This window comes from Liolophura sinensis, chromosome 1 (assembly GCF_032854445.1).
Source record: "Liolophura sinensis isolate JHLJ2023 chromosome 1, CUHK_Ljap_v2, whole genome shotgun sequence".
In the NCBI taxonomy this organism is placed as follows: domain Eukaryota; kingdom Metazoa; phylum Mollusca; class Polyplacophora; order Chitonida; family Chitonidae; genus Liolophura; species Liolophura sinensis.
Genome location: NC_088295.1, coordinates 23,571,773 through 23,596,964, shown reverse-complemented (window position 1 = coordinate 23,596,964; position 25,192 = coordinate 23,571,773). Strand labels below are relative to the sequence as shown.

The following is a 25,192-nucleotide window of genomic DNA, read 5'->3' as shown; positions in this document are numbered from 1 at the left end:
ATTGCCACAATATGGGTAAACGCCTACAAAAAATGTCAAGTGAATAATGGCTCAACATAACGAAACTACGTTAACCCATGAGATTGCGACAGGCGCATGTCATCACTGTCGTGACGTCACCAGAACTTCTCACACGCGGTTCGGGTCTGCGAAGCCGTGCTTATAAAAGTTTTTATTGAATTATTTGTTTGCTAAATGTTGAAATGGCTACCCAAGACGGTCAGAATAATCCCCCGGATTCTTGGGACCAAGAATTAAACGGCGGATCAGGTGATTCTGGCCCAGTTTCGGAACTTTCCAAGCCTTTATCCAGTCTCAACGTGAACGCACCAGCATTCGTTCCCGGACAGAATGTGTTTGCTGCGGAATTTGTGCCTTCTACATCAAGTTGTACACCCTCGGCTGACGAGAACCAGGGTATGTGGTAATAAGAAGATGTCAGTCAAGTATATGAGTTTAATTTTGATGCAATATCGATACAAGGATAAGCAGTTCTAAGAGGAAATGTGATAGCACGACTTCCTTTCCATATGGACTACGTACAGTTCAACTAAAGTAAATCTGTGGTGGTGAAATCTGTGTACAGCTGAAGACACTAAAGCAATGATGTCACCAACTGTATGTGTGTTCCAAACTTACTTACAATGAATATTTCCCTGCAGTTAGTGGTAATTCATGTTGTACCATGCTATTTATCTCTGAATGGCTCTGATCCTCTTATTTAGCTTAATAAATTGAATAAGTCTTCTGAGTATGTTTTGGTATTTGGTGACCTGTAGTGAGTGTCATAATGAATTTTACCTTCTATTGAACTTGTCAGTGATAAAAGTAATCAAGACAGTCCAAAGCTGTGAACTAAATTGTTCTTTGCTTTTTTACGTCACAGTCATTGGTGTACCTGTGCTCATAAAACATGTATGAAGTACACATGCAGTGCAATGTCACAGAAGAAAATGTTACGGCTTACCGTTATTTGGACCTTCTGTGTTACTCGTCCTCGAGTCACCAATTGTCAATCCATGGACCACAGTGGGCCTGTGTACTGCTCAATGGATCATTTGTAGACCAAAAAACAAGGCAAAGTTTGAACAGGCAGCCATGTGTGCCCTCTCAAAGCTTTGTGGAGTATTCTCCATGATGGTTATTTTTTGCCATGCAGATGTGTGTTGTTCACAGGTGAAAATCTTGGGTTGGCCAGCACCACGCTCTAGCGGAAAAGTTAGAGATGGTGAACATGGCAGCCTGTTTGAAGCTTTGCTGGGTCATGTACTAGGAATGGTTTATGTGAGCGTAAGAGGAGCCGTTTGTGGTCCAACAAAGCTGGGATCCTCCCAGATAGTGTCAGTCAAAATGGTCATCAGAAGGGTCATCACTCACTGCCGTTTGATAGCCTGTCTTCATGTGTACCTCGTTGGTTCAAGACAAAGTTTGTTGATTAGTGAGTTTTATCTTTTAATGTGAATGAAATTTGGCAGAAATACCCCACCAGCATGATCTTGAGAAGGATAATTTATCTCAAACGAACAAATCAGTGATAAATGACATTCAGTATGCTTCTGTTGCATTGTGGTAGTGATATGTATTATCAATTTGTTACCATCAGACAGCATTGTGATGTGTATGCATGTTTGCTTTTTCTTCTTTTTAGCTCGTCTGTACAAAGTACAGGCATAGCTAATGTCACACCCAGTCATCTGCTCAATCATGTCAGTGTGAAGGTAATTGTTGGGTGTGGTATCTTAAATAGTACTATATGTATTGAGCTCGGTTTTTACTTACCTCAAAAATGCAATGACACTAGGGGAATGATTCATCAATAATGTCCTACATGCATATTAATTACTGTAAACCCCCTTCTACAAGAACACACAGTATGTGTTCACACACCTGATGACTCCTCTTCGTCACAATTACTGTAAATTCCAAAATTCACAAGTTGGCCTCTTTTGTATTGTCCATTGATGCTGTGTGTTGAATTAATGATGCAAAGTTACACAGTAAATCAGTGTTTGGGATGGTATCTCGAAAAGTACTGCAATTATTGAGCTCAGGTTTTATGTACGTATAAAGCACAATAAAACAAGATTGTAGCTGTGCTACTAAATTTAAGTTTCTTTTCTGAATACTTGAAATAGTACAGAAAATACTTTAAAATCCACTTCATCTTTATTTGGCTGTGGCCTTAATTCAGTTGGCTTGTCAGGTATCTTACGATTCTTGTGGAATTCTTAGAGCGGTACCATAACGTTGATAAAAACAAAGAAGTTTCTCAAGCTCAGGTTTATTCTGATTTTATATATTGATGTGTATATGTGCATTTTTGCCTTTAAGGTACGGAATCTGCAACTGTAAATGAGGAATCAAAGACGTCAGATGGACATAATGAAGCAGCCAAGGTTAACAACCTAGATGAAGACCAAAGCTCGCCAGGTTGGCTATGACCATTAACATACGGCTTCATCACTTCTATTCAACATCTTTCTTCATTACTGCAAGGCATTACTGTGCCTCTGTTATAAGTATTATATTCCTCATTTCTTTTTGTGAAGTGCAGTTCAAAGACTTATGTGGGTTAGGTGCCCCATGCAGGCACCGAAATTTGGCCTAAACAAAACGACCGTTCACGTGTTGGTTACGTAGAGTGTAATTTGTGCAGACTGATAAATCGGTTATGCTAATCTCTCCCCAGAATGTTTCCACAAATGTAACACTCGACGAGTATAGAGTTACCCCAACAAGGTGTCCGGACATCCTCAGCGTATGATATCACGTCAATTACCACAGAATAGAAGTCGTATCAGTTGTTAGAACTACTTTTTGCCAGTTTGTTCGAATACTAGTCTGTTGGCAAAAAAACAAGCGCTTATAAGACTTTGAAAGAAAAGTCACTTTGTGCCATGATGCTGCAAAGTGTTGAACTGAAGTCGATGCCATTATGCCCTAGGCTCTAATTGCAGCTCTGATCAAATTTTGTTGAGGTCCACGCCCTATCTGTTAATCAGGGTCAATGCGCCGTCTCCTGTCATTTGTGCGGTCAAGCCCAGTCAACAAACCACCTATTGACTTCGCGTGTGAATGCTTCCATATTAAATAAAATATAAAAACTTTTGGCTTAGGAAGTGCTATTCGCCATTCAGTGCACTACATGCCTCCTTTGCTATCTACGGAACACTGTGTATGCTACTAACGGCATTCCTCAATCATGTATTGTGTTCTTGATGAGCCGGTGGTAGGCAGAGAAAGAGAACATTCACTTTGAACTGGATTTTAACTTTAACTGTTCAACAATTTTCCATGTGCTGGTCATTGTTGACATTCCCTGATGCTAGTGGTTATATCACATCATTGGACGAAACCATTTTATCAGACAGGGATGGTGAGAGCTTCATAAGCCAGTTGGATATTACATACACTACACGTAGCTAATTATTAATCATCAAATAAAAATATAGGGGCCTCCGTGGCTCAGTCGGTTACCTCTCACCAATGCGGTCGCTGTGAGTTAAAGTCCAGCTCATGCTGGCTTCCTCTCCGGCCGTAAGTGGGAAGGTCTGACAGCAACCTGCGGATGGTCGTGGGTTTCTCCCGGGCTGTGCCCGGTTTCCACCACCATAATGCTGGCTGTCGTCGTATAAGTGAAATATTCTTGAGTACGGCGTAAAACACCAATCAAATAAGAATAAAATAAACTCCATTTCCAAAAAGTCTCATGATTCTCAGCATGTATAACATGTTTTATAGTGGCTTCCTGATCCCCTGAACTATGCTGATCACCATTTGTGGTGTGCCCCCCCAATCCCCCCCCCACCCATGTTAGCGGAGGATTTCTCTGGGCATGTACGATAGCTCACTGTACTGCAATGCAACCAACTTCATAGGCAAATTAATACGCTTTGGGACCGACCCGAATAGCACAGTTGGTAGAGCGTCCGCTTCAGGACCGTTAGATCCAGGATCAATCCTTGATCGAGTCACACTTAAGACTTTAAAAGAGGAAGTTGTAACTTCCTCGCTTGGCATTCAGCATGAAGGGGATAGTGCAACGACTGGTTGACCCGTATCAGTATAATGGCTCGGGCGGTGCGGCTTACTTGCCTTCGGTAAGTCGTCTCAGTGAAGCAGCACTAAATAAAAGAGCGGTGGAAATCCGTCCTGCTACAAGGAGGCACATTACACGTACATGCACCCTAAAGATTCCTTCATCGTCATATGACTGAAGAATTGTTGAGTACGACGTTAAACCCCAAGCACTCACTCACTCACTAATACGCTTTGCTATAGTTACAGTAACTAAAAGGAAAAACTCTGCTAGGAAGTACTGTAGATTACTGTATTAGCCACGTGTTCACATAACCAATTGGCGCAAATGATTGGTCTGTTTTTGCGTCGGGATGAAACTGAATGATTGGTGATACAAGGCTTAAAACCCATAACCGATCTTTTGGTTATGTCAAACACCTAAATTTCATGGCCTGACATGGTTGTTGCTTGGACACTTGAGGTGATAGTTCAGTTTCAACTTTGGACAGGATATCCTCAGGAATGCCTCGCATTATCCCCTACTCTTCTAAATTTAAACACATAAATCGCAGTATGGGCAAATGGGGGCAAATGATCTTATTATGCCAAAAAACTGCACCTCAGTGTTGCAGTTAAAACTGTAACTTGAAGACCACATTGGTGGTAAGTCTAAAATGTAACTTGGTTGAGGCCTTGTGACTAGATGTTTTACTATATTTAGATGACTGGGCAGATAATGATGATGATGATGAGGAGGAGGAGGAGGAAGGTGATGAAGCCCAAGGCACAGACTCTGGAGAAGCATCCTCAGACACAGCCACAGCCACCAAAAAGAAGAAAAATGGAGCTAAAGAGGCAGAGAAAAGTATTAAAAAGGAGCATGTCAATGTTGTCTTTATTGGCCATGTAGGTAAGTTGAGAGTTTCATTGATTAATGTTAGCTGTAGTTAAAAAAAATTAACAATACATGTAACACATTAGATGTAAGATGTTGGTAGTTACTTATTATACACACTGTTGAAGTGGTCTTCAACTGAACTACCCTTAAAATAGAAAAAAATTTTTGCGTAATTTAAGCTCCAGATTACATATATTGACCAATTTTCAAAACAGTGTTCACATTTTCAGTTGTGTTTGAAGGTCTGTAATACAAATGACTTAGCCAGTACCTTGTACTCAATTGAGCCAAGATGTATGTTTACATGACGTGTCTGTTGGTACACTCATCTCGGGTAACAGGAGAGAACCCACCTACTGCATTGGGTACAAGAGGAAGTTTTGTTACGGAGATACTTTGTAAAATTGTTGTATTTCTTTTTTCATTACAGATGCTGGGAAATCCACAATTGGAGGCCATATAATGTAAGTTTATTGGTTAATATAATGATGCAGCAGCTGTTGGAAGTTAGCCACGTAGGATATAGATTGTAGCTTATATGGGGATATAGTAAACCGGACTCTTAGTGAAATAAGATCTCTGTTCATTTCACATTAGTTTCCAGTGTTTATCATTACTTTGAGTTGTTTGCATCTCCTGTACTGGGCCAAACTAACAACAAACAAAACATTATCTTTCATAAGATTCTTGAGTATGGTATTAAACAACAGTGACTAAATAAAAAAGATAAATTGTAGTATGTATTTTAAGAGCATATTTGGATGTTTTCTTCAGGTATTTGACTGGTCAAGTTGACAAAAGAACACTGGAGAAATATGAGCGAGAAGCAAAAGAGAAGAACAGAGAAACTTGGTACAGTATTACACCAATATAATGGCACTTATGTCTGATGAGCTGTTGATTTCATTTGTTAGTCATGTGGAGACAACATATTGTCTTGAAAAGTATGGCATTTTCTCATCTAACAAAAAGGTAACATGGACATCCTGGGTGATTTTGTTGGCTCTGAACACAACCATGACAGTAGTTAAGTTAGTCAACCATAACCAAAGTGTTGAGTGTTGCCAAGTTCCGTGAAATTGTATAAATCTCCTAATAATAATAGTTTTACCAATTTTTTTTCTTTTTGTGTGTTTCACAGAAACTGTTGCAGTGAAGCTATCTTACTAATGGGAAATGTTATTGATATTTGTCCATTAGTTGGTTGGTACATACAAGCCATGTAATCATTCTATAAACTGTTCTCCCCACAAAATCATTTCACAGTGATCAGCTCAGAAAGCAAGAATGTCCATTATAGAGGCTGCTAACTTAGTAGTTTGCTTAAGTAATCTGCTCCAACAGCTTCTGATACGATGCTGTGATTTTCAGGTACTTATCCTGGGCACTAGACACAAACCAGGAGGAGAGAGACAAGGGCAAAACTGTGGAAGTTGGCAGAGCATTTTTTGAAACTGAAAAGAGACATTTTACTATATTAGATGCTCCTGGCCACAAGAGTTTTGTACCTAATATGATAGGTGGTGCTTCACAGGCAGATTTAGCAGTCTTGGTAAGTACTAATACAATGGATTTGTATGGCTTGAAAGTGAATTAGCTAAAATGCAGCTGCCCATTATTGCTCGTATATGTTCATTTTTTTTTTTTTTTTTTGTTCGGGCCGGTGCTCACCTCTCAAAAAAGCAACTATCATATTATTTCATTCTCTTGTGACAGCAGTGTAGGAGTAAAATTGTGGATGCTGAGCTGGTCTAACGGTCGTCCAGTCAGACCTTAGACTTGATGATCGACAACCTTTGTACTTCAGTACTTTTGCATTTGCGGTCAAGAAAAATTAAGCAGGACTATGGTTTTCATTCAGCTTTGCCACTATTTTATATTTAATACCAAATGACATGAAACTTCACATTTCCTGTCCTCAGTTCTGTAAACTTGAAACGCAAGTCTAGTTTGACATTTTGCTCCCTGACGCTGACTGATCTTGCATATACTTATGCAATAACAATCTAAGTACTTATGCAATAACAATCTAAGTTAGGAATGAGACCAGTGAGGTGACCAATGAGGACAAACCTGTCGCTGAATCCTGATGTAAACAGCACGTCAGACTGAGGTCACATCTTTGGTAGTATCTTTAGTTGAATGTTACATCAGAAAAGGTCATCATTATAAAAGGTTACATAGGTGTATTGCCATCCAATGGTTATGTGCTTAGTTTTGCCTTCTAATAGGTAACTTTTTAGCGTAAGTGTACAAGGCTTAGATAGGAAGTAACCTGCCTTAATTCCTCCGCCTACTCATTTTTAAAAAGTACCTTAGTTTGTGTTGTTGATTTAGTATCAGACATTGAACTACAAGTGGCTAAGTAATACAAGTAAAGTTTATGTTCACAAAATAAACATTTTTATCTGTCTTAACCTAAAAAAAAAAAGCTATGGAAGCTGAACTGCATAAAAACACAGGAACAGTAGTTTGCAGAACTAACGATGAGCCTGGCAGTTTAGATTTGAAAGGGAGCTATGAATGGCTTATCAATGCTTTTTCTTCTATTCTCCATGAAGGTAATATCAGCGAGAAAAGGAGAGTTTGAGACTGGATTTGAGCGAGGAGGCCAAACGCGAGAACATGCCATGTTGGCCAAGACTGCTGGAGTTAAGCACCTAGTCGTACTCATTAATAAAATGGATGACCCCACAGTAGAGTGGTCAGAAGATCGGTGAGTAGCCCATACACATGCTCCTAGGCATCTTACGGTGAAATTTGCTACACTAACTGTGCAAGCACAAGCCTTTTATTTGCTGCAGCCATTGTGGCTAAACTGGTCATTAATGTTTCGACCATTTTGACAATCATCTGGTCAAAGCAAAATTCACAATTTGCGAACAGAAACTTAAGGCAAAGCAGTGATCATTCAAAAAGGACAGTGACTCAGGACCTCTCGTGTATTCTATCACTATAGGCTCTTCCAGTTTAGGCTAACTCTGCCATGAGTTTCCCCCCAACATAATGCTGGCTGTCTTCCTATGAATGAAGTCTGCTTGAGTACAGCATAATACACCAAACAGATAAACACATGTGTGAGACTATTATTTAAACTTTTCTGGTAATACTTTTGTGGTGCTGCCATGGCTAACTTCTACTCTTCGAGAACTACACATGGGGTTATGGATGTGAAAAAGGAGTATCTCATCACACAAGAATATTATACATGAATAGTTTTGCCAAATTTATTTTTAAATTTGCTAAATCTGTTATTAACATTTTCCATCGGTATGGCTAGCATAGACTAAATAGAACAGTTTACATCGGTGTCCAACCCAAAAAGTCTTGGTGGAGTTTACTAGATTCACACTAAAGTGAAATCTCCAGTTGTTAACTCAGTGGACAATAAATGTTTAATTGTAGGTACAATGAATGCAAAGACAAACTCATTCCATATTTGAAGAAGGTGGGGTTTAATCCAAAGGCAGATGTGTACTTCATGCCTGTGTCAGGAATGACGGGAGCATTTTTAAGGGACGTTCCTTCAGAAGAAATCTGTCCTTGGTACAGGTGAGTCACCCAGTCATCTGTTCTCTATTGTGTTGTGAGGATTGCTGTCATCGCTTATCACCTTGTTGTGTGCTATAGTGAAGCCTTGTGTTTTATCTCTTACAGCTGACAATGCCAGCTCTGTGGATATAGATACAAGAGTTGTCACCTAAATAAGGGAGCACTCCCATCCACCGTTTTCTCTTCCACAGTTTTCTTCAATGAAGAAAACATTCTCAAAAACACCAGGTGTTGAAACCCATCATCGTTTAGAACACGGTAGCCGACCTACCATCCTCTAGCTGTGGTCAGCGACCTGTTGTGAAAGCGGGCTGCTCAGCGGGAAGAGCCATGACCTTAGCTGAAGGCAATCGGCTTTGGAAGTAGTGCCGGCAAGCGATCTGCTGTTATCAACCCGTTCGCGGAACATGTACATGCATATAAAAGTTATTTCATATATAAACAGCTATTAGTTGAATATAAAATGTATGTAGATAAACAGTGAAAATTACCTTGGAAAAATATTTGATTGGTGATTTGAACAGCCACGACATCCATGAGCGAAATGGCCGTAAAAGCTACGTATTGCAACAAGAACATATACAACTATATAATAGTCAAACGTTCTGGTGAGGGATGTGCCTGGAAGTTTGAAACTTTCTACATGTAGTTTGTTGATTTTTGCATCACTTGCAGTTCGTTTATGCATCCATTGCAGGCAGCGAAATTTGGCGCGAACGAAACCGTCGGTCGCGCAACGGTTACGTGCGGTTCAATTTGGCTAACCGGAAAATCGGTTAGGCCAACTGTCCAACGAGAACGTCCTTAGAGTCAGTGTGCATTAGGTAACTACAGATAAACTGGACTGAACAGCTTTCAGAATCACAACGCGGTTAGTATGGCAACGCGTCTAAAAATAGAAACATCGACTTCAGCCACAGCCAGCTGCCTGTGCTGGTCACATGGAAATGTAATCATTCATATATGCCTTACAGGCTTTGAGATAATACTCAAATTATTTATTTTGACTTATCTTTTCACGATCACGCAAGTAAATAAAACAAGGTTACCTTTTCATGTACATGTAGTTTAACTGCTACTCGAGCCCAAATTAGTCGAGTCTACCGTACAGATTGATGGAACCCTTACGGGACCTCACCGGCTGCGTTCTGATTTAGAGCACAGGCCTGTGACGCATAGGCCTGTGACGTCAAGGTCTCTCCCGGCCCTGTAGCGAGTATATATATATATATATATATATATCACTGTGGTAAGACTCACACCACGTGCGTTGGAAACTGCGTTAATTATCAGTAATCAGGGATACCAAACTCGCTCCCCAATACCGTAATGACACTTACTGGAAGTACTTAATGTTGGACTGGGCATATTGCAAACATATAAGCCTGTATAACGGAATTTCACGTAAAAATGTGCCACAGGAGTCAAGTACCAACCAGGCAACACACAACGCTGAAACACCGTGTGAGTGTAAAATTTCTCTTTCTTTTGTTCACCAACCTTACGGTATGAGCTGCTAGATATAGAAAAGAAAAACAAACATAACATTGAGCTGAATACTTTTATTAATGATCCAGAATGATGCCTGAAACATAAACCACGTAAACAATTAGCGTAACCGATCGGGTTGATAAACATACGTGGCGTAACCGAATGATCGGTTAGGCGAGGCGGAAAAGACGTAATCGATTTCTGGGTTTCGCCGGCAGGCCAAATTTCGCTGCCTGCATTGGTGGAAGCTTTTTTCTAAATATATACCCCTATATTGAGGGATTGGTGGAATACTGACAGCGGCCTTACAACAAGGGGTGTGATACAGTATTGAATAGAAAGACTAGTTTTGTCTGCTATTTTGCTCATTTGAGGAAGAGAAACCTGTACAAGTTCAGTCTCAAGACAGTTTTAAATCTCTTTTCTTAAAATGGCAATCATAAACTCAACTTTGTATAAAGTGATGCCTATTACCAATTTCACATTGCAACAATTTTAAACATTGTGTAATAAAATGTCAAAATCAACTGACAGCGTACAGAATTCAGTATTATTAACCAGTTGGGTGAAGTTATTTTCATTGACCCCACTTTGGAAGAATGAGTCATCACGATTGTGAAATCTTCTGCCAAATCTAGATCAGCAGATCAGAGTTCATAATTTTACATACCGTCACTTGTGCAGCGAAGAATCTGTACAATTCCTTGGGACTTTGAGCTAGCCCTTTTCAGGGATTCATAGAAGCATAAATTTTAATTAAAACTGTTATTCAATAGCATTGCCGGGGTCCTCGCCACTAATCTTTTACCACTTTCAGTAGCCTAGTGTTCATGATAATAAAAAAAAAAAGCTAAAAAAGTGGAATGGATTGTACTGGATTTGAACCCCAAGACTACCTGGCATCATTTACAATGGACCAAGTACTGAAGACTAGCATAGAGATTAGGCGGCTTTCATCTTGGGCTGATAGCCGAGGACAAGAGGGAGAAAGAATACATTGTTGCAGGGCTGATGCCCATTCCCACGGTAAACTGCAGTCAATGGTTTGATGCAGTCTAGGACCAAACTCTTGTTTTATTGACATAGGACGGTTTTGTCAAATTTTTGCTGGTTTTTTGATCATAACATCAGAACTACACAAAGTCCAAAAATAATTCTCGAAGATTCATAATCGTGATGTCAAGGGGCACCAGGTAGTGTTTGTTTTATGATTTTAAGCAGTTTTAAAAGTTGACCCCTTTTTTGAGCCAATTTCATTTGGCCTTATTTGCATACCAAACTAAAAGTTTTTTACAGTATGGGTAGGGCAACAGGACAGGTCATCTCGTCAGGTTTAGCCGTTGTGGAGAAGAAGATTTTTTAGCGCGTACCAATAAAATTCAAAATGGCCACTATATCACAGGACTGGTAAAGCAGCACGTGACGTCAAAAGTTGCTTCACTTGTTCCTTATTAAGACTTCAAAGTTTTTCTTTTTTTTTAGCTTTTATAATTTTCGAGATATTGTAATTTTACGAGTTGAATAAGAAGAATAATGATAATAATCCAAACGATTTCAAGAGGTGTCCCACTAGGAACTAGTGTGGACCCCTAACAAGCAGCAACTCAAACTTGAGCTTTTTTCTGGTCCAGGTTGCGTTTATTTATATTTTTAAACGCCAGTTATAACCTGGTATGAAGGTGAAAGTATATGATATATGTATGAGAGAGAGAAAGTTTAATTTCATTTATATTATAAATATTACATAAAATATAAACACATACAAACAGCAAGGTGAGGGGCATATACTACAAAGTATTTATCATTCATGGGAATTAATGTTCGCATATTTAATCAAGGGAATACTGAAAAAAATCTTGTCAAACAGGTACTATCAAGGATGGTTATAAACCTCTTTTGTGTCCTGCGGGGTCTCTAATCCTCGTAATCTGGGTCAAAGATTTAAACAATGGGAGATGGATTATCACTATGTAAAAAGATGACTTTCGCACCTTCTGTGAGCAGTATTTAAAGAGGTGTCCCTTGTTTTCACACCGGCCTTTGTCTGCCTAGTGATTACTTTTAATTAAGTGGTAAAGTGACCTGTCATCTTTGAGCAGTTCAGCATAAAACAAATTAATTCTTCATTATCGGAGCCAGACATTCAGGCTTGATTAACGCAGTCAAGCAACACCATTAGTTGCTTGTTGTCGATTTTAATCGTACTGTGTAGCCAGAAATGGCTTACATTCCCGTAGATGAACAAATTACAGTTTGTTAGAAGCTCACTCATTGGTCCACAGCAGAGACACAGCCACTGGGATAATGTGTATCAAAGCGACATTCATTTTCTTAACTTTACCAGCATACGGAAGATTCATCAAGCTAAAGACGAATGAACACCCACTTTGTTTTATACCCACTAAATGTTATCTCCACAGTTTGTTTATGTTTGAAGCTTAATTTTAATTCAATTACAACCAAGACATGCGTGTCACAGATGCGGCCATTGGCGATCAAAGTCAACCACTCAAAGCTATGTGGATATTTTGGAGTGCAATTCCGTTTTTATCCAAAAATTTGAGTATTCGTGCCAGAAAAACACAAAGTAGCCCTATATACTTCTTTCATTCATTGGATAAAATAGGCCTATATAAATTTTTGTTTAGCCAAAGTCAGCTACTCAAGATCTCAGGTAAGTTAATTTCAGATTATATCTGTGAATGTTTTGGACAGCAAGGTATAGATCGTATGCACTCCCCGATGTCATTTTACCGTTGTCGTTGATGACCTGTAATATAAAAACAGCAGACAACATTCTGTAGCTAAGCACAACTTGTTCAGTGGGTAATTGTTCTATAATTATTTCATTTGAAACTTCATTTGTATGATAAAATCACCATACACAATAAAAGTCGGCAGTGTGCTGTGTATACTGATTCCGCATGCAGGCTCATGTTGCAGATCGGTGTGATTCGGCGACTACATGTGCGGTAGTTAGCTGTGCCTATTAGCGCGCTGAGAGATACGCGGAGTTGATTTCACGGTCTCGTCAAAGATAGCGAAGTCGATTGTGATAGCACTTGACCCAAGTGTCCATTTGGCGTTTTTAGAATACTGGCGATTTGTGGAAAACGGTGGGTGTTGCCCGTTACCGTGTTCTTTACGTGAAGAAAACTGCGGAAGAGAAAACACTGGATTGGAACACTCCCTAATGAGGTATGCTAGTGAAGTAATTCACTGGGGCATGAAAAAAGCATTCACATTTATTACATGCACCATTTCTTCAAATGACGTCTTCAGTACTGCACTTTGCCAACAGTGTATGCAGTAATAAGGTCTTGTTTTTAAGGTGGACTGTCATATTATTCCATCTTTACAATACTTTATGGTTTAACCAATGTTTTATCTATAAGTGGATGTATTGTTCAGGGGCCCAGCTCTGATTGAGTACTTGGATGCACTTCCCTCAATGAACAGGATGGCAGAGGGACCAGTGAGGGTGCCAGTTGTAGACCGATACAAGGTGAGACAAAACTCCAAACAGATTAGCCATTGCCTGGAATAGGAAACCTCACAGGAAAGAACAAGAGTTCTTGCTTAGGACCATTTCATTACAGACAGGGAGAAGTTTTACAAGTTCCCCATTGGTAATACACAATACAAGATTTAAATTGTGGGACAGGATTCTTGACAAGAAATGTAGTCCATCTTCGTGTGGCAGTTTCTTGATGTTATTCTGTTCAGTAGTTCAGGTCTTTCAACTGGGAGTTCATAAAGTCACAGAGTTGTCTCACCAAAAGCTGCAAAGTTTATATACACCATCATGTACCTGGCTTCGAAAAGGAACAGTTGCAGATTCAAACTGTACATCTGTTGAAATACAATTACATTGAACACCTGATAGAGCCAGTTACATATATTTGTCAAGTTTAGTTACACTGATATTATACAGACTAGATCAAATAGTTGAACAGCCTGAGTTTTCTGATATACAGCATGACATTCAGGGTGCAACTGTGATGCATGGCTGGTTTGCAGTATATCAAATTTCTGCTAAATAAGTGTTCCTCCAAAGACAGTGCTTTATGGATAGATATAAATACCCTGCTGAGCATGTTTCCTCTGTACTCGTTTTAAAACTGTGGTCTAATTTGGCATTTGAAGATTTTTCATACTTTTCTCTCTAAATTTCCAGGATATGGGAACCATTGTATTGGGGAAGGTGGAGTCTGGGGTAATATCAAAGGGCCAGGTCTTGATGCTGATGCCAAACAAGGTCAGTGGTTCTGATAAGTCTGTTGATCTGTGACCAGTAGAAACTGATACATTGTAACATTGTAGATGTTGTGCTACAATCAATTTTTAACCTAACAATGTGTGCATATCCTGCTTCACACTAGCACCTTCTCACATGATTAAAAATATGCCGCCTCTCGATTGTTAGTGATAAGATTTCCTTGTTGATGCAATCCTGGTATCCTGCAATAGAGAACTTAATTTTCCTAAAAGTTACAAGTTTTAGCACTCTGATTAAACTTGGAGATAATGTAATGTCCATTTATTGTTACTCATACTACAGTGTTCATATTGTGATGACCAATGAGAATAAATTTTCTGGCTGATGCCAGATATACCCAGCACGTCTGACTAAGGTCATTTTAAGTTAAACTTTCTGTTTAAATGTTGATACATGATATGTTTTTGACATGTGTTTCATGATAAAGTGGTTCTTTTGAAGTGGCAAGTCGAATGGGTGTTTGAGCTCTCCAAACTGAATTGTGTGCGAGCCCCCTGAACTGAGCTGTGTGTGAGCCCTCTGAACTGAGCTGAGTTGTGTGTGAGCTCTCTAAACTGCATCGTTTGTGAGCTCTCTAAACTGAGTTGTGTGTGAGCCCTCTGAACTGACCTGTGTGTGAGGGCTCTGAGCTGAGTTGTATAACAAAGTCTCAGGGCTGTGTTGTGTAATGAACTCTCGGAATGAGTTGTAAAATGAATTTTCAGAACTGAGTTGTGAAATGAACTTTTCAGAATGGAGTTGTGAAAGATCTCTTTGAGTTAAGTAAGGCCATCTGACATGTCTGAATTGAGTTCTGTGTGAGCTCTCTAACCTGTGTGAGCTCTCTGAACTGTTTAAAGATGCAGCTGTTTTTTATTGACAGGTAAATGTGGAGGTAATGATGCTGTGGTCAGATGATGAAGAAACAGATACTGCAAATCCTGGAGAAAATGTGAAGGTGAAGCTTAAGGGGGTAGAGGAAGAGGTAAGAAAACTGCATTATTCATATACACTGTTTGCTAAATGGTTTCTCATACATCTCATTTCCTCACAACTTGAGTGTTTTTGTGATCTTGTCATGTTTCGGCTCACCGAACTATGAAGCACCATCTGCGAAAAAGACAAAGGGAATTAGAGAAGTTGATAAAAATAGGGTTGGTTTGACTTTAATTTATGGATTTGTATCATGTGGCCATGGGCCGTTTGCCTGTCACAGATTGGGGATTTACTCCAGTTTTGTCCACCCATAAAACTGACCACCGTGGAATAAATGTATATAAAAGCATATGATTTAGCTAGGCTTCATAGCTTCATTAACAGTGCAATGGCTGAAGTGTACAGAATAATACTCTTACAACATGCGGAGTGAACATGAGTGTTGCTTAATTGAGATGACTTGAACCGAATACTATTTAGCAGTTTCAGAAATGAAACGTTTACCTTTATGTATATATATATTTTTTTTCCATAGGATGTGTCTGCTGGATTTGTTTTGTGTTCACTCGACAGTCTCTGTCACACAGGACGAATATTTGATGCTCAAGTAAGAATTTCCAAACATGTTTTGCCATTGACACATGTAAAAACATAAAATTATTACTTTTAATATTCTTCTATGAAATATTTTATGTGAGAGGAATTAAGGCACACTTGTTTAACGTTTCATTCATGAAGGAATTCATTTTCCCCTAGACACTTCAGTTTAATAATTTGTTAGGATATCAGTTGTGTTTGTAAATAGCCCGTGATGGTAAGGAGAGAATTTGATACAAGTAGGAAAACAGGTACTTTCTTATCTTTCCAACCCTGAAAGTGGTTGCCATTGTAAAATGAAAAATGTTTCTCTGCGGTAGCAAAGAATAATCCAATTAATTAATAAACTTCAAATAAAGTTTCAAGACTTCAAAACTTTTATATGTCAAAAATAATGTCAAGATTTGTTAATTTTTTGTCCAAATCTTGATCTCTTTGACATGTGAAATTAATGTGCCAAAGTTTGGGGATGCAGGACCATTGAGTATCGCTTGTCTTTGCTACAGGCTTACAGATTCTCTTTAGCATCATTTGGATCATATTGCTTGTGTGTAACATTTTGCTCAAAATCCGAATTTCAGATTGTGATCTTGGAGCACAAGTCTATCATCTGTGCAGGATACAGTGCTGTCCTGCATATTCACACCTGTGCTGAGGAAGTAACTATCAAGGTAAGCAGAGTGACCATCTACATACCTTTTTTTTTTTTTTTTTTTACCTTAGTTGGCTTCAAATATTCACCCAAAATGATACATTTTAGCAGGCACATTAAGGTGATAAACCTATGTGCTGAAACTTACTTTTGTCCAGAAAGATGTCATCTCACCTTCCGAACAAGCCTCAGCCCACCTTTGAAGGTTAGAAGAATGCTCAGAAAGAAGCAGAATGATTGATTGAGTCACAAATGATATACAGTAACACTACTGCTGTTTGATGCTTAAAACATTTCACTGGTGATATTTAAGCTTGGTACAACAAGAGTAGACAGCCTGATTAAATTCCTGAGTGTTGTATAAGAGAATAAAGCAGAATTTGTTTTGCCAATAGTGCGAGGCATTTACACGGTACATTTTGGGAAAGAAAAGTGCTAACAGGCTTTTTAGATGTAGCTTTATCACATTCATACACATTGCACTTACAAAATAAGCTAAATATCTTCTGTTGTAGGCATTGTTGTGTGTACTAGACAAAAAGACAGGGGAAAAAACTGTGATGAAACCTAGATTTATCAAACAAGACCAAGTGGCAATAGCCCGACTTGAAGTCAATGGGGGCATGATCTGTTTAGAAGCCTTCAAACAGTTTCCACAGATGGGACGGTTCACATTAAGGGATGAAGGTAAGGAGGATCTTTGTTTGGCATTACCATTATATCTACAGGACAGCTTGACCCTGCATGTACCTGACATAGTTGTCAAAATTTGTTAACTTCTTGTCTCTCTGTCCGAACTGTGCACAAAGAAACATGGTTTCCCTCTCGTTCGCTCGTTTGTAGGGGCCTTTGTGACAAGCGGCCTACGGCGATCATAAGGGCCTTTTACATATTCAAACTTGTTTTCCACCAATGTAGCACGCAAGTCTGTGATTTACTCCAGACACATTAGTTTCCTCCACACATTAAAGTGACCATCACCATATAACTGAAAAGTGTTTGAGTATGGTGTTATGTAACAGTCAGGGGGCCTCCGTGGCTCAGTTGGTTAGCGTGCTAGCGCAGCGTAATGGCCCGGGAGTCTCCCACCAATGTGGTCGCTGTAAGTTCAAGTCCAGCTCATGCTGTTTTTGTGTAAGTGAAATATTTGTGAGTACAGCGTAAAATACCAATCAAATAAATAAATGTAACAGTCAGTAAATGAATTCATCAATCAATCAATGACTACTATCGTTTTGGTGTTTATTATCAGGAAGGACGATTGCTATTGGGAAAGTGCTGAAGGTACGGGAGTAAATACACAACTTGTGCCCACCAAGGGATGCAATTCTAAAGACTATGAAGGAAACTGAGTGTAGGCCTTTTGTTGGTCATGAGAGACTTGTGCACAGTAGCTAGGAGTTTCGCCTCATCGCCCTGTCCGGAACTGCTGCCATGCCAAAGGGAAGGGTTGTGTGCTCCGGGAAGCTGTTTGGAAGGTTTCCCTGCTCATCAGGAGGCAAACCATCGCTATTTCATCTCATCCAATCCAGTGCTGTATTATCCTTCGTCCTCATATTTTGATATATATATGTGTATATAAAAGTTAAAAAATGTATGAAATTTACAACAAAAAAGAAGAAAGAAAAGTTTTACAGAGGAATGTGTAATCTGATATTGTTGAATTCTGATATTGCCTGTACCTCGAGTCTTGGTATGGTGGGCGCACGCGCACTACTGATCCCTCCTCTGGCAACTGACACTGCTGTAATTTGTGGAGATCAAATGTATGTGTACCTTGTAATACCCTGCCACATGTCAGTCAAGCTTTGGTTATCTTCAAAGTGAACATAGCACTTAGTTCTAACATTTCTACGCCTTGCAGAAACTTATTGTTCTTAATGGTACACATAGCTGGCAAGATTGTCTTCAGGTCAAGCTTGTGATTATTTCAGGAAAGTGTTATGTTATGGAGGTGAAAATCAGGGACAGTCAGACCACAGACATTCTGCATGTGGGTCTGTCAAACACATCAAGGTTGTACCTGTCAAAGGGTGTAAACCAGTGCTTTCTCTTGACAGTTCTTGAATTATTTGCGTTGATGGAACTGTAATATCAAACGCTGTGCAGATCCTAATTGAACTCCACATCAAGACCACCTTTGTCACTTCATAGCCATTTCACAGTTGACTTGTGCTCTGGTCAATCTTCATGATGTTTATGCATGTATGGTCCAGACAGATTTTTACTCAACCCTGCTGTCAAAGCTGTTAATACAGCTTAAAAAAAATTGTTGACCGTTTTATGATTGGTATATTGTCTATGACCTAGCAAGTCTCTGGGTAAGTTTTCATGCTACCAGTGTTTATTTTTAAAGCATTTCCATTCCATTTTCATACGTAGCACTAGCTTTATTGACTGGAGTTTTGAGTTAACAGAATTTTCTTTTCAAATGTAACACTGTGGTGCTGCATGAATTTGAACTGTCAAAGCACAGTTAAAGACAAAATATGATGCAAAATGTACCAGATACCTGATGGCATCACTTTAATAAATAAATAAATGTTGAACCATTGCACTACATTGTGAAGCATATAACTGAAGATGTTTTACAGTGTGAAACTACTTTTCCATGGAATAATGAATTAAACTGACAGTGATCAAATCCAGTTGGTGTGCTCATTGGCATGTTTCAAAACAAGCTTTTTCCAACCAAAGTAATATGTTGGAAGGAGTTCTTCCAGGTTTGCAATCAAACTAAGATGAGACAATCTTAAGTTGAGGGATTAGAACAGAACTCTTTTTTTTTTTCTTTTGATCTATATATATACACAAAAGTACATGTGCTGGACTGGTTATGTTTGTTACGCTCTTACCAAGATGTCCTCAGTAGTTATTGTGTGTATTTTTGGTTTTATCTGTATGAACCTCAGGTGACCTGCAATGCGGCTTATATAGGTGTAGGTCTTTGCCATGTAAATTGTAGATATTACAATGGATTTTGCTGTTATTGATAGGAATGGGGAATGGTCAATGGTCAGAATATAAATACAAGTACCATATTTTTCATAGTATAAACTTCCCATTTTTATTATTATTTATGTTGAATACTTTGACTTTGTTAATCCAAGCATTTAGTGTAACTGTTTTACCCTAAACTTGGTCTCAACTGAATGATTTGGGAACTGATTTTTCCATACTTAAAAATCTGCATATGTTGCAAAATTATTGAAGAGGTCACCTACTTGAAATTTATTTATGATGGCTTCCTAGCCAGCAACAAACTTGTGGACTTGTCCTTCATGTGGGGCAGGCATACATTGTCACAGGTTACACTTCTATTGTCAGAAGCCTTGTGCCTGTGTTTTACCCATGGGTGGAATAAAACTGTTGCCACTCTGAACTTTACCACTGCTCTGCCTGTGCCTTGCTTTTATCAGAGTGACAAATAACAAACATGTTAATTGAAGGCAAGCCGGATTTCACAAAGTCTATGGCATTGCATAAATGATATATCTTGCCAGCTTGTACTGTAGGTGTTCAGTGCAGGCTAATGTAATGCAGCATGCACTTTGTGAATCTGGCCTGTGATTATTGCATGTCACTTTTCTTTGTTTGAAAGGATAAAAGGAGTATATTGTCTAGGATTTTGGTAGACTGTCTCGCACCAACCAATGTTCATTTCCTACATGATATTCACAGCATCACACAATAACTGGTGGCCCTGTCTGAATTACTTTCATTTTTACAAGATGGTCTATGCTGAATTCGTGTCCAATCAGTTGTGAAGCTGTGTCAACAAATGTGGATAAAGAAATATGCCGTTAAATTAACTTTGTACAACATCTTGAGTGAAGATGTTGCCTGTGACGTTTGTTAGACTGCTCCTGCTGGCCGTAAGTTTTACAGCAGGCAAATAGCCAAGTTTTCTTCACAAATAAATATGCCTGTGGAAGAATTATAATTAAGGTTGTCTTCCAGAAAAAGCAAAAACAATTAATTAAAAGAATAAATGAGTGAACTTACCTTGCATGTCACTGAAGTGTTGAACTTGGACATAAAGAAATATAAAAGAACAACTGATATTCAACATATCGTTGAACTGATCGTGAAGATCTCCCAGGTATGCATCACAATCATAGCATCAGGCACAAGGACAATTATTTTACTGAAATTGTTTATTATACATGTATGTTGGAATAACTTTAAAACAATTCATCACATTGATTTCACGAGAAAAATATTATGAAGATGACACAGACAGTAGAGCATCTACACCCTTCTACCATAGTTGTATTAATAACGTGATCCATGGAGAAGACGACTGTACAGTACTACACCTACCCAGCATCTGTCTTGTGTACATGTACCCGCATAACCTGATCCACTGTGTACCAGACAGGTATTTTATTACACCTACTTGATATCTTTACCAGAACATGTTTGATACTGGTAGCATACAATATATGCATAATGTTACACCTATCGTAGATCTGTGCCAGTATATAATTTCAGTGAGATACTAGGCCCGTTAAGAGCTCTGCACCAGTGTAACACCAGCAGAAGTGTACAACATTACCCGAGCTTTAACCACTCTCTCCTAGGGTAACTTCAGGAGGAGTTTACAGCTTTCTACCATGGTGACAAAATCTGTTAGTTCTGTACCAGTGGTAACATTAGCGGAAGTGTACACCATGTTGGCCTTGTCCCCAGCATAGGTTCCACAAATATTTCTGAAAGCTATGCTGGGAATAATGAAACAGATCTCAGATCTAACCACTAGCATAACTTTTGCAGCTCTCTACGAGTGTAACATCATCAGAAGTGTACACCATTACCACACGTTACAGCTCTGTACCAGTGTAACATCAGCTGGAGTGTACACCACTGCCATAAATTCTACAGCTCTGTACCAGTGTAACATCTGCTGGAGCCTACAACACTGATAAACGTTACAACTCTGTACCAGTATAACATCAGATGGAGTGTATAGCATGACCATACCTTTTACAATTCTGTACCATAGTAAAAATCATGTTACAGTGCTGTGCCAGTGCATCATCATAAGTGTACATCACTACCATAACTCTGTACCAGTGTACCATCAGGAGTAAACACTACCGTAACTTATACATCTCTGTACCAGTGTAACATCAAAAGTAAACTACACTACCATAACTTTTACACCTCTGTACAGTGTAACATCAGGAATGTACAACACTACCGTAACTTTTTCAGCTCTGTACCATTGTAACCTCAGGAGTGTACAATACTATCGTAACTTTTACTCCTCTGTATCAGTAACATCATCTGGAGTGTACAACACTACCATAACATTTACAAAGTCTTATTTCTCTTCACATTTTTCATTAAAGACATCCAAGTTGCCGTGCCATAAGGCCGCGTTATTTACAAGAAAAGTTACAAAACATTGATATACAAAGTTTTGTGAAAGTGGGACCTGTATCAGTGTAATCAGGAGTGTACAACACTAGCACACCTTTCACCATCCTATACCAGTGTAACCTCAGCTGGTGTGCTGAATGCTGTATGTTCTACAGCCCCGTAACAGTGCGCATGTACCATGTGAAAATGTGCAGAATATCACAGTCATGATGAAATTATTCATGATTTCATTCTATACATGTATTTACACTTACAAATGCTACAAAGAGTCCCTACAAATTGTATAGACTAAATCCTTTAGTGTTAGTGTTTTTAACAGTTCAGTGGTGAAAGTTGGGCTCTGTACAGGTCTTCACATAGTTTAAGGACAGGATATATACAAGTACAGCACTGGATACTGATTTCCTGTTTCACTGAAAACCTATCTTTACATGAATTCATCCTAATTTGTTATTTTGTCTACGTCCTTAGTTCTTTTGGTGGCTTGTATTGAACGTTGTTTAGCAAATTTGTATTGCTATTATTGACCTGGAACATCCACTATGACTGACAATTGGTTTTTACATGCATCTTTGGCACCTACACTGTAGATTAAGGTTTTCTTTAACTACATCATGCTAAAACTTTCTCAACTCACATCACAGTTTTTGAATGAACAATGTGATAATGTATGTAAGCAATCAGACAGAAATTCCAATTTCAAGAATAATCATTCATATGGATAAAAAATTACAGTTGTTTTCATGAATAATATTTACAGGCACAACTTGTACTAATACCCTCAATCTTAATACCCGAGTATCACTGATGTACTCCTCGCTCATATAGTCCTTGTAGGTATTACTGTATGTATAAAGTAATAATTTGACACTGAATTGACTGGAATGGCAGTGTTTCATGCAATCACGAAGACAAAGGCTGTATACCAGTGTGACTATATCATACAGTAAGGTTTTTTTCACTCCTCAATTTTTCAAGACAAAGCCTGATGTACAAAAGCCTTCAAAAACAAAGCTCAATGCATGCAAGCCTTTGCTGCTTATTGAAATACAAATGTAGATTAAGACTGTTAACAATAAAATGTTGTTTCCAGCAATACAATAATATTGGTGTTTGATATTCTTACTCTTTGTGAGGGCATAGAACAGGAGTGCTTCGCTGTATTTGCCACAACAGCTTCCCATATTTTTTGTAGACAGGATATTCCTTTCAAATATAAAAGCAATACCATGCAAACATACAACAGGGTTAATATTTACACGCATATTAAAAAGGTCCTGCAAAGACATCTGAACACATATTCTGCACATAAGTACTTATCTCCACTGAATGTGACGAGGTTATTGAGAAAACCAACAGTATTACCTGCAAAAATCCATGCAGCTGATACTACTGGAATATAGTAAATGAGGGTTGCATCCACACAATTTACAGTCACTGTAATTATTCTAATTTTGGGGACACCTGGCCAGCTCTTTTTCACCAATACACATGTAATTGTAACAGAAATACGTTTCCCTTTCTCACACAGTTAGTCCATCTAATGAACAACATATATCTAATGCTTCAAACTTTTCAACCGTCTCTGCAACCAATCTTTTGAAACATTCTGAGAAAACTGGGGTGTAGAGAAATATCTGGCACAGTTCTATGACCCTTGAATCTTTTAATTACACGAACAAATCATTTTAAGCATCATGGTCATAATAACTGTATGCATAAATTCCACTGAAAAAAAGTGCTTTAGTGGTTGAAAAGGTTGAAGATTTACATTACCTATCTTTAACGGGCTGGTCCTAATACATACATACATATTTAAAGTGCTCCCTCACTGGAGCACCATGTGAAAGACACCAGACATATGTCCCACCAAGTTTACTTAAACTGGGTACGATTAAGCTGAGCACTGGAGTAGAGAGTGAACCCAATATCTCCGGCGTATAAGGGAGATTTTATTTATTTGTTTTATTGGAGTTTTACGCCGTACTCAAGAATATTTCACTTATACAACGGCAACCAGCAGTATGCTGGCTCCACCTCTAAATGTGGAGTGTATTACACATACATATATGTAATGTTATTATACAAATGTCACATTGTAAAACGTTACACAAGCGGATTCATTCAAGTTTGTCAGATTTGCCTATAATCACAACACAAAGATTGAAGCACCTCATGCACAACAATAAATGATCATGCTTTCAGATGCTGTATCGTATGAATGTTGGTATGAAGAAATGTTCACAAATAATTATTAAATAGTATGTGAATAGTAGCAGGTTGTGGCAGTAAAGGGCACTTTTCAATGGTTAACACATAAAAATTCACTTAAAACTTTTGAGGGTATAACTATCAATTATGTAAAAATCACTCGGGCAGGAATACATAAAGAAATAAAATCCATTTTCTTTGACATGATCAGTTATGAGAATACAAATATAAAAATCACATCAATATTAACATGACTTTGATGCATAGTTTGATACACACTTCTGGCACCAAGTCTGTAATTAAGCACCTTCTCACCAAGCGTGTCTCCCAATACGTGTACAAACCACAGGACTCCCAAGAAATCCTCCAGAAATGGTGTACTTCCCTCGAGCCTTTCCATGGCAGTTCAAGAGGAGAAATCCATAACCAGCCTCGGTGGTGTGAAACTGACCCTGTTTATTGCTTTCTTAACATTGATGACCGTGGCCATGTTGTCAAGCATGTCTGTGCCATTTTATGTGCTGGAAATACACAAACGCATCTAACACTTAACACTTTCAATCGTGCTCTACAAACTAGCCTCGGGATTTAATTCTGGGAAGTCTGAATCTAAATAAGAATAAACCGAGGTAAACTCTCAAAATTGGATTGGTGTGCTAGTAATCAGCTACTGCTAATGTTTACCCACGAGAAGCCAGCGTGAGTATCACAATTAGTATTAGTAGTAGACAGGGTTGAAGAGAAAATGCATGCGTCCTGTCAAGCAGAATAACCAAATGCACTAAGGAAGAACATTTTAAAAAGACTCCCATAGCAACCCATCCCTCCTGCCCATTTAATATGCCTAGTCGAGGAGCCATCAAGGGAACCATTTACACAGCTTTCAACACAGCTTCAAATAAAGAAAGAGAAAATAAAACAAACCACAAGTCTATGAAGGTACTCCTGGTATGTGTATGTAATCAACTATGCAAGTGGTTGTCAGCTACAGTACAGCCCATAAAATGACACTTAAAAACCAGTCCTTCCACAGGCTTGTGCTCTCACAGCTATTCGTCCACATTTTACAAAATCCTACAATTTGATCCTAGAGTTTAAAAGTTTCAAACAACTAAATGTAATAAATTCTTCCTTACATTTTTTTTCAAAGTAAAATATATTTCATAGATGGACTGACTACCAGCATTTCCCT

At 38.6% G+C, this 25,192-nt stretch overlaps 1 protein-coding gene across 1 annotated transcript; it reads left to right on the top strand.

The window, feature by feature from the left end:
* The first annotated feature begins 120 nt into the window (after positions 1-120).
* LOC135462148 (eukaryotic peptide chain release factor GTP-binding subunit ERF3A-like) lies at positions 121-25,192 on the top strand. Its single transcript, XM_064739523.1, has 15 exons — positions 121-417; positions 2,332-2,430; positions 4,742-4,930; positions 5,349-5,382; positions 5,693-5,770; positions 6,290-6,470; positions 7,480-7,634; positions 8,324-8,470; positions 13,373-13,466; positions 14,139-14,219; positions 15,103-15,204; positions 15,691-15,762; positions 16,334-16,423; positions 16,920-17,091; positions 17,657-25,192. The coding sequence occupies exons 1-15, from the start codon at positions 204-206 to the stop codon at positions 17,698-17,700; spliced, it is 1,752 nt and encodes a 583-aa protein (XP_064595593.1). The 5' UTR covers positions 121-203; the 3' UTR covers positions 17,701-25,192.

Excerpts from the sequence above, each read along its gene's own strand:
- LOC135462148 (XM_064739523.1), top strand. The coding sequence starts at position 204 with ATGGCTACCCAAGACGGTCAGAATAATCCCCCGGATTCTTGGGACCAA. Across the intron at positions 5,383-5,692 it reads ACAATTGGAGGCCATATAAT|GTATTTGACTGGTCAAGTTG; the intron begins GTAAGTTTATTG and ends TGTTTTCTTCAG. Across the intron at positions 8,471-13,372 it reads GAAATCTGTCCTTGGTACAG|GGGCCCAGCTCTGATTGAGT; the intron begins GTGAGTCACCCA and ends TGTATTGTTCAG.